The sequence below is a fragment of the Centrocercus urophasianus genome, unplaced genomic scaffold (assembly GCF_019232065.1).
Source record: "Centrocercus urophasianus isolate 14NV4802_14NV808 unplaced genomic scaffold, USGS_Curo_1.0 seq_24, whole genome shotgun sequence".
NCBI lineage: Eukaryota > Metazoa > Chordata > Aves > Galliformes > Phasianidae > Centrocercus > Centrocercus urophasianus.
In genome coordinates, this window is record NW_024884800.1 from 16,243,923 (window position 1) to 16,254,167 (window position 10,245).

The following is a 10,245-nucleotide window of genomic DNA, read 5'->3' on the forward strand; positions in this document are numbered from 1 at the left end:
GAGCGGGGTTACGTGTGTCCACTTGAGAGATGTGATTGACTACAGATGACACTGAGACCTTCCTTTTGTTGTTCAGTCCTTTTATATGAGAAAATTTCTAGCTGTGTACAGCTATCAGATATTGATAAAAACCACATGATAAATGCTGCACTGGTGTGGGAAAATGAAAACAAAGCTCATGGTGCTTCTGTCTGGAACCTGGCTTGTGGCTGTTTGTCTTCTTTCATCGTTTAGCAGCTTGTTCCTGTGAACCGGTCTGAATTCCCTCCTTCTGAATGTAAAGAGAGTACCTCACTAATAAATCAACCTACTATGAGGAGAACGTTTACTCTTCTAGTAAATTCATGTGTTAAAGATCAGCATGGAGAGGCTGACTGCTAGTGTGTTTGCAATTGCTTTGCACTAGCATGCCTGTAACTCCCCTGTAAGATGAGACTCAGTCCTGGAGAGTTCTCACTGCTCAGGAAAGCCAGCGGTCCACTGAAGCTCACATTTTGTGTTGCTTTCTTTGGCCGTCTTCTCCTTTTCATTCTGAATTCAATTGTGGAATGAGGATGGGAGGGTGGAACCTCACTGGCAGCAGGTTGCCTGAGCTCTGGTCTGTGCTAAAAGGGACTTGTGAGAAGAGCAGGCAGCACCGGTCCCCAGCGTGAGGCTTGGATGTTCTGAGGATGAGGAGCGCGTTGTGCCGAGATCCTTGCAGTTTCACTGGCAAAAGGGATCGCTGAAAAGCTGCAGTCTAGGAATTTATTTATAGGATTAATCTGGCTTTAGCCTCCTAATTATTACTCTCCCAAACAAAATTTTGAACAGGGTAAGAGCACAAGATCTCTGGTATGAGAAATGGTGAGCGTGAAGCAGAAACTCTACAGTAAAGAAAGTGACTTGTAAAGGAAAAGAGCACCTGACTTGTGCAAAGCTGCTTTTCCTGTTCTTTTTTTCCAGTTCTGTGTTCCATACCAGAACTGTACTAAAAGAGAAGCTCGTGGTCTGTGGCTGAGTGCTGCTTTGCTCCCACTGGTGTGTGTTGGTCAGACAGAGGTGGCTCTTGGAGCTGCCTGGAGTTACCAGGGATGAGCCCCTCTGCTCTGCTGCAGCAAGTGCATTCCAGCTGCAGCTCTGTGCCCAGGTTGTAGACCAAACTGTCTCTCACCACTTCAGCATCACTTGCTGCATTATTTTGCTAAAATGTGGCGATTTCCTGGATGTACAAACATTTTATACATATATATGTGTGTAGAAAGGACTGATCTGGACTTCAGTAGAGGTCAGAAACGGAGCCGGCACTTTAAGGCTGTAGCATGAAGAATGATGTATACAATTCTCCAGGTGTTGGAATGGACCTGTGAGTGCAGAACGTGTATGGAGAACAAGCTGAACTCTGATGGTGGTGCAGTTTTGCTTTAGCATAAGCAGGCGTGCATTTCCCAGGGCTCCTCAGCAGCCCTGTGGGTTGGCCTGAAGCAATGGGGGATGTTTCCCTTTGGGATCCAACAGAAGGAAGAGTGCTTTAACAAACCTACCAGTGATACCTATGGCTGTAACTTATTTCTGATGCCAAAAGCAGCACCACTGCAGTGTCTGTCAGCAGAAGCTATTCTCTGGTTAATGTTTTTGATGCTTTTTAAGAAACAGCTGTTGCTGGATGGTCGGCTGTGATACCACAGCATGAGACTTCTCTGCACTGAGCTTCCAAGCTCTGTGGTTCTGAGAGCTTATTGGAGCTCAGGATTCACTGCTCGCTGTACTTGCAGCTGTGAAGGTTGGTCCCCTGTGAGCAGAGAAGGGGCTGAAGTCACAAATCCCGCTCGGGTTTTAAGAATGATACCATAGAGTTAATTAGACAGTAGTCACTTTATTTTTAATAAATACAAAAAAGGGCTTCTTAGAGACTTATATAGATCAGCAGTGATGGCAGATTAAGTATCTGGACGAGGATGTAGGGCAAACATACCACAATGCTCTCGTTCAGTCAGTAGTTTTACTAAGTGTGCTTTCCTAAGTGCATGGTCCTAAGGTGTCCTGTCCTGATTGTAACTGAGAGGAGAAATACGCCCTCTGTATGTTAAATATGAAGGCCAGTATAATAAAAGATCTCATTTTCCAAATAATCAAAACTAAAGTGAGTCTGAGTGCCTGTAGAAACAAAGTGTTTGCCTAGATGCTGAAGTCACCGCTGTGCCTTGCTGTCCTAGGGAACAAAGATAGCAATCAACGTGATCATCGTTAACACCGAGGAAGCCTTTGTTGAGGCCTCTCAGGGCTGGCACAGCTGCACTGCCAGCCCAGGAGTTGGGGATGGGGCCAAGCAGCCTTGGCTGCAGCACCCTGTATGGGCCGGGTGGGCTGAGCTGCAGGCAGGGTGCTGCTGTTGCCAGCAGTCCAGTGGCACTTTGAGGTTTGCCATCTTGTTAACTGTCATCGCAAGCATCGTCCAGAACGTTTGGTGTTTGGTATTTGAACAGGAATAGTACTGATAAACCACCATCTCGTTAGCTGTTGCCTGAGAATTGCACCTAAAACTATTGTAAAGATTAAAACAGAGGTCACATGTGTAAGAGATCTTATGGGAACAGTGTTCAGGTACCAGAGTTCTTCTAATAAAAACTGAAATGCTTTTGCAAATCCTCTGCCCAAAGTGTAACTTTTAATTTTTACCAATCATGATTTATCAGATGCTGAAAGATGCGGTTGCATCTCATTTGTTTCCTAACTATTAAAAAAAAAATAATAATTCAACAAAAATTTCCACATGTCTGTTTTCCTAGTGGGAGAAAAAAGGAAAAAAAAAAAAAAAAAAAAAAAAAAAAAGCTGTCTTTATGTTTTAAGAAGGAAAAGCCTCTGACCGACTTAACCTCATGCCTTGTGTTTACTGGCTACTTTCCGATGCTGAGTGTGAAGATGATCCGGCCCAGGAAGCGGTCGCTGTTAACATCATTGATGATCCCTTTCCCGTTCAGCTTGCACTGAATGTGGACCAAACTATTCCTCTTCACGTCTGTGAAGTGCATGGCCACCAGGGGGGACGTGTAGTTGACCTGAAAAAGAGAAAGATGCGTTCAGTTCAGAGCAGAAAAGCAGGCAAGGCTCCGTTGTGTTTGGTGAATACCTTGAGTGCTTGACCGCTGTGGGGCAGCTCAGTGCTTTTTCCTATGCTCATCATCCCTCCAAGCACCAAAGAAAACCCCCAGCAGTGCAGGCTGTCACTGTCAGGAACAGCTGCTGCTGTTCAACTGCCCTGTGCCAGCTGCCCGCCTTGCAGGGGTTTTGGCACAGCTGCCACTGAAGGTTCTGGGGGACTTTCCCTCCACGCCACCCCAGCACACCCTGCCCCAGCACCCTGCTGTTGGGAGCTCTGGGGCCCTAACAAAGCCTGTTCTGGTGCTGCGGGAGCTGAATGTGACCATCCCCGCTGCTGGAAGGGGGAAGGGGTGTCCCTGAGGGTTTCCTCTGGTTTGCCAGGGATGGAAATAGAGTGCTGTAATCCCAGTGCCTGCAGCCTCCCTCCTGCACCTGCCCAAAATAGCCAGAAACACACCTCTGTGCCCACTCCTTTCCCAGGAGAGGTAACAGCTGCTGGGGCATCTGTGGCCTTACTTACGTGTGTGAGCTTGCCGTAGTAGGGGTAATACATGAGGTCAAATGTGCCATTTCCAGGGTAGAAGTCCACTGACCTCAGATCGCTCTCATTGCCTTTCTGGGATTGAAACAAAACAAAGGCACAGTGTGTGGGACACAAAATGCACTCCCCTTGCAGGGAAGTGAAGGAACTTTAGCCCGTCTCCTGCAGCTCCCCATCCCTGCTGTAGCAAGCAGAGAAACCTGTGCTCAGAGGGCACAGGCAAAGGTTGCAGAGTGCTGCTTGCTGCTCTCTGTCTGGCTATTTCACTACTGCAAGAAGGGTATGGACCAGATGCACTGTGTGGGAGCTGCTCCTTCCCCCTGTGCTGCTTGCAGAGCACTCTCGGGGTGGGGGCTGTAGAGGGATGCAGCTGTTCCTAATTCCTGACTGTGGGATAATGGGAGGGGGTCTGAGGGGCACAGACGGCTGAAGTAAGGGCACGGGCACAGCAGTACCTGCATTTTGCAGTCCACGTTCACAGGGACCCCAGCGCCAGGGCGGTAGCCTATGATCTGCAGAAACAAAAAAGACATCACAGCTGTATGTAGTGCAGTGCCACGTGTGCGCTGCCTTCCTTCCGAGGGCTCTTGCTCTTGCTGGCCACAATGCTCAGGAGGAGTGCAGTGTCTCACAGCCCTGCACTGTGCCACTTGCCTGTGCCTGAGCACTGGGTGGGTGCCTGGCTGGAGGGGCAGAGCAGTGTGTTGGGAGCATCCCTCCTGGGATACAGCCACCTCCCTGTGCACAGCTTGCTCCCCTTTGTGTTTGTTTTGCCAGCAGTACACACTGAGCTGTTCTGGCATTAGAAAACTGCAAATGAATTTGGTTCTGTAAAAATACCCATTATAAAAATACAGCTTGGGGTGCAGCATTAAAGCTCGGTTCCTCCCTGAGAGGAGTGTGGCACACATCCTGAGAGCTCCCAGCCCTTCATCAAATCAAACCCACCCAGTTTTGTAGTGCTTCACTGTAATACTTTCTGGCAGGTACAAGCAGGTTTGGATTTCTCATTCCCTTTTCCATGGACCTGGCAAGAGGCCGAGTTTTGGGCTCTGCGCTGTTTTTAGCCTGTCTGCTGGGGTACACTGAAGGGAGGAACAAGGACAACCAGAATTTCTGTACCCGGTTCATCTTCAGCAGGATGCAGGGCTGTCCCTTAGAGAAGCCAAACGTCGGATCCTCAATCCCTGAGCAGTTCTGCAGCAGTGAGCGCTTGAACTGGCAGGCCTTCTTCTCCTCACTGTCGTTGCCCCCTTGGATGAAGTACTGTCCTGGGACACACTCAATGTTCTTCTCCTCTTGAACTTTGTCATCGTAAGCTGGTGGGGAGCAAGAGACTCGTTAAGACCTGCTCAGACACATGTTCTGAGTGTATCCAGATGCCAAGGATCACACCCAGGAATAGGCATGGAATAGGATGGTTTCCCAGCTGCGGCTCCCAAGGCTCCCAAAGCCTCCCATCCAGGCAGGAGCTGTGAGACACCCACAGCTGATCTCCCTGTGAGGATCCCTCTGTGCTGGGGCTGGGGCGGCTGTTACCCTGCCCAGCCCCAGAGTTGGCTCATCATCACCCCATCCCCACATGTTAGCTCAGCCCTGGCCCCACGCTGCATCCTGTGTGCTATGCCACACAGCCCTGCACTGCATGAAGCTTGCCCTCACTGCAGCCCCCTGCCCACCTGCTAGGAACTGGTGCATGCTGTCCACATACGGCTGCCACGTGCTGGGCTTGGAGACGTTGAAGGCAATAGTAAAGCCGTTCAGGTACGGTCTGATCATTACTCCTGGGAGTGAGACAGGTGTTGTTAGAGTGGGGCAAGGCCAGCCATGGGCCTGGGCAGTGCAGGACCAGGTGCACTGTGGTTAGGTCAGGCCCCAGCTCCCAGACAGCCATCTTCCTCCTCCTCCACCACCACTCACAGCACAGGGCAGCCAAGGGCCCCCTATGCTCCCAGCCAGAGCAAGGCTAGGTCTTGCATGCTTCCCACCAACATGAGAACCCAGGGAAAATGCTGCTTCTGCCATGGGGAAAGGAGGTTTAGAACATTACCGCATATTCACTCCTTCAAATAATACTACATAAAGTTACTCTTGACTGGCACTTTGAAGATCTGAGGTATAAATTGACAGCAAATGAAATACTGTTTATTCCTGCCTCCCCAGCCCCTCCATCACACTTGCCCCATGTGGCAGCGGGGCACTGGGGCTGTACCTGGTGGAGACACACGGTCCCGGTAGGTGGGAGTGTAGGGACTCAGGGTGAGCAGCATCACATACATGCAGAAGGCAAACATCCCCGCCAGGCACGTGTAGAAGATGAAGTAGAACAGTAAGATCAGGCCTGTGGAGCAGAGGGCACACAGCTGTCAGTGCAACCAGAGCTCTGCCTGCGGGGATGCACAGCTGCTCCAGAGCACCAAGCCCATGGCAGGGAGCTGTCAGCCCATTCAACCCGACCCTGGGATTTTGGGCTGCCAAATGGACATAGTGCTACCTAGGTCCTGGGTATGGGGCAGTTTGTGGCACAGCCCTCCCAGAGCTGGGTCGGGCACAGAGGTGCTCCCACCACAACGCGGGCTGCCTCAGCCCTGACGTCCACAGTCCAGGGTTTGTTTTCCTCTGGGCCAGGCTGACGGCTGAGGATGTCTCAGGAGGCCGCAGCCTATGAATAACACCCCCCAGCTTCGAGCGAAGCAAAGCCTAACCCAAACATTTCCCAGGAGAAACGTGACATCGGCGCAGGAGGAGTCCTGGGAACGCAGCTGTGTGCAAACACGGGGCTGGGAACCGCCACAGGCCTGCGTCCTGCTGCGGGCTGCGCTGGGTGGACGGGGCTGCCACCAGGGCACCGAGCTCTGATGGCCGGGACGTGGCACCCTAGGCTGCTCAACATCCACCTCATCAACTGTGACAGCAGAGAGTGAAATACAGCTCTGTTCTCTGTTAAATCTAATGATCTCAGTGATCTCCCAGGCCCTCTAGGGCTGTTTAAGTATGTGAGCCCAGCCGTGGGGCACTGGGAGACATACCAGCAGCTCACTGTGCCCTCCCCATGCCTGTAATGCAGCACTGCTCCTGGGGCCGCATCCTGTCCCAACACGATGCTCTGCTGCAGGTGCCGTGCAGTGCCTGAGTAACAGAAAGGGGACGGGGACCAAGATGGGGACCAAGATGGGGATGGGACAGGAAGAGGGATGGGCCTTTCCCAGGCATCTTACAGTGGCAGGAGCCAGGTGGTGGCTGCAGCAGGGCTGGGCCCTGTGCTCCCTTGGACTCTTCACACCTTTCCAGGGCACACTCTGGGCAGCCTGAAGTCTTTGTTTATGTGTTCTGGATGAATACTGGTATCCAGACCAAGGGTGATTTTCTGCTCATCCTCACACCCCCCACTCACTGGCTTTATTGTTCCCATCAAATGTGCAGCCCTAGCAGTTCGAACGGAGCAGTGGTCAGAGCTAGAAAGGACATTCCAAGGAAAGTGCATCCACTGTGAAGCAGAAAATGCAACGGCTGCTGAAAATGGGGCTCAAACAAGGACCTACCCCAGCTCTTGGCTGTTCTCCCCATGCAGGTTCTCTCCTCTGGGTTCCACAGGAAAGTCTTCATCTCCCCGGCCAGGTCTGCCCATGTTTTGTTCCCCATCTCTGCCTTGGTCTCTGCCTTCCCTCTGTCGGGATCCTGCACTTTCTCTTCATGCTTATTTTCCTGGAAGAGTTACAGAGCACAGCCCCCACAGGCAGCCTGAGCATCTCATTGGCCAAAAGTAAATGCAAAAACACTTAATAGCTGGAAATGTTTCAAATTTCCATTTTCCCATCATCACTCTTGAGTTAAGGAGAGGCAGTTTTGGGCTGTTCTGACTGAGGCTCACTGAGATCCCAGCGTTCATTTTCCCATGGCACAACATCACCCCACTGCCACCCTCCTGTCCCCACATGTAAGAGCTTTGTCTTTTTGACACAGCCACAGGACAGCCTGCAAGCAGGGAAAGCTGGGGCTGTTCCCACATGTCTACACCATCTCTTATCACAAGCCCATGTTTTCCATGTTACTGCAGACACCAGGCGGCATTGTTTAAGAGAACATGCACTTTATTTCTCTTGGCAGGGTGCAGACACTGCTTGCAGCCCAGGGCTCAGTGTGACCCCGGAGCACTGTTTGGGCAGTGGGATGCGTTTCTTCCCAAAGCTGTCCAGCCTTGGGTGAGCGGTCTTTGTTCCAAGGTTGGATGCTGAATTAGGACACCAGATGGAAGGCACACAAAACAGAACCTGGCTGCAGTCTGTCATCTTCCCATGCGATAGCACAGGGCTCAGTGCTGCTGGCTGGCTCTGGCCGTGCCCATTTCCATAAGCTCTCTGTGAGTGCGGCCCCGCAGCAGCTGCACTAGCACTGGCACTGTGTTTGTGCTCAGGGCCATGGAAACCTGCTGGCTGTGGGCACCTGTTGGCCCAGCAATGTATTTATACCCTGCTGGTTGTCTGAGGATACAGCCAACAGCTCAGCAGAAACTCTGGCTCAGAAATGCCTCTGAATGGAGGGGACTGAACTCTGCTCATATACACAGACAGTGCAAAGTAGTGAAAAACAGGGAGAGACATTGGTGTGCTCTGCAGGCAGCTGCCAGGACACCTGCAGGGACAAGTGATGAAGAGGAGGAGGAGGAGGAAAAGGAAAAGGAAAAAAGTATTCTCCCTTCTCCCACTCTCCTCCTCGTTAAATGAAAGAGTTTTGGCACGGGGAACGCAGAGCTCAGTGCTGCAGATCCAGCACCCAGTCAAAGTCCCTTCCTGCTGGCTTGGCAGCAAGAAGGGGGGGCCAGGGCAGCTGGCCAGGTCATCCCTGCTGCACGTGCTGAGGGTGGGCAGCATGCAGGGTCTGATGGGCAGACACAAGGAGCTGCTCAGAGCCGTTAAGGGTGAAGTCAGCTCTGTGCTGCAGCTCCACCAGCCTCACAGCCTCTCCCCCTGCCCAGGGCACAGTGCTGGTGCTCTGCAGAAGCACTGAGCAGAATTTCCAAAAGCAGAGCTGCCCCTTTCCCCACCGTGAAATGAGCTGCAGCTGCAGCCCCCAATACTCACCAGCCCCTGGTGGGTGCCTCCCTCAGAGGCAGCAGTCATCTCCATCCCCGGCTCTGAAACGCAGACAAATGCAACTGTTAGCACTGCAGGAGCGCAGGGCTGAGCCCAGCAACTTCATGCCCACCACGGGGCCCCCACTCCCCTCTGCAGCCCCCAGCCCCGCCGCTGGCTCCAGCTGACCCATGAGGCCAGGAGACCCCCGCCTGCTGCAGCCGGCGAACCGCACTGCTTTGGCTCGCTTGCCCAGAAGACTTTGGTGCTCAGTGCAGATCAAAAAATAACTTGCTTTCATAAGAGGGGTGAGCTCAACGCAACAGGATCCCACCCTCAGTGCAAGGCCTTGCCACCTGGTGCCCTTTGCAGCCGTACTGTACTGCTGGAGGGCCTCCAGCAGCGGCAAACATCCGACAAGAGAATGCGGGCACTGCAAGGAGAGGGGTGTCTGTTCACAAACACCGGCACATCACTAGGGCTCTGCATCTGCACGTGTGCCTGTCAGTCACTGTGGGATCCTGCTTCATGTCTACAAACTCCCCCCCCGGTGCAGAGAGGGGCAACAGAAGGACAGGGTGATATTTATCCCATTGCACCCAGGAGCGCAGCATCGGCTTCCTGCACCAGTATGAGGGAGAGGTCAAGATTTCCTTTGTCAATGAACTATGGGGTGCAAACACCTGCACTGGGGATACAGCTCTGGGGTCCCACCGCTGTGCAGAATCAGTGTGCTGGGAGCAATGGGGTTGGTGAGAGGAAGCAGGGATGAGGGGCTTGAGCACATCCCTTCCATAGGGCCAGACCCACATGGCTATGCCAGAGGACCCGGAGGAGCTCGAGCAGCGTTCAGATGGCACATGGGAGCCACCAGCCCAGCAGCACTCCACACAGCTCTCGAGGAATAGCAGGGGTGGCTTTACACCATCACGGCTTGTTTTACACCATTGGGCCCGGCGTATGCGCAGCACCAGACAGCGGCGCAGCTCATCCCCAGGCACCTCACCGGCACAGCCTGCAGCCGCGCTTCCGCCGGGCTTCATTCAGCGGCGGGGAAACGCCGTCCTGCCACAGCGCTGCGCCAAGGCCCAGGGCCGCAGCAGGTCCAGCAGGCTGTGCGCCATCTCACACCCGAACGTGGCCGAGAGCCGCTCCCGGCCGTGCGAGCAAATGGGCGCGGCGGGCAGAAAAGGGTTCTGGCAGCGGCCCCGGGCCGTGCCGAGCTGCCAGGCTGGCCTGCCTGCTGCCGGGCAGCGCAGGGAGCCGGGGGCTCCGTGCAGCCTTCGGGGCCGTGGGCGTGCAGACACCCGCATCGCCTGCGCGCCGGTTCACCCGAGGCGAACGGCTGCTGCCCTCTCCGCTAATTGCTCTCTGCTGTGCTCCTGGGGGAGGCTGGTAATTAGGCTGGTACCCGGTAGATGGAGGGGAGGTTGGAGCAGAGAGAAGATTCGCTCCTTTTAACTTGATGAAATGTGCTCCGGCTGGAGATAATGACACGATGGGCACTTAGCGCCTCTCAGCCCGGGGCATTACGGTGATACTCAAGCAAT

At 53.4% G+C, this 10,245-nt stretch overlaps 1 protein-coding gene across 1 annotated transcript; it reads right to left on the reverse strand.

Moving 5' to 3' along the window:
• Positions 1-1,839: 1,839 nt before the first annotated feature.
• On the reverse strand, positions 1,840-8,749 carry ATP1B4 (ATPase Na+/K+ transporting family member beta 4). Its single transcript, XM_042825406.1, has 8 exons — positions 8,705-8,749; positions 7,166-7,328; positions 5,836-5,964; positions 5,303-5,407; positions 4,746-4,942; positions 4,079-4,135; positions 3,603-3,698; positions 1,840-3,039 (listed from the first exon to the last, which is right to left on the reverse strand). The coding sequence occupies exons 1-8, from the start codon at positions 8,747-8,749 to the stop codon at positions 2,878-2,880; spliced, it is 954 nt and encodes a 317-aa protein (XP_042681340.1). The 3' UTR covers positions 1,840-2,877.
• Positions 8,750-10,245: the final 1,496 nt, after the last annotated feature.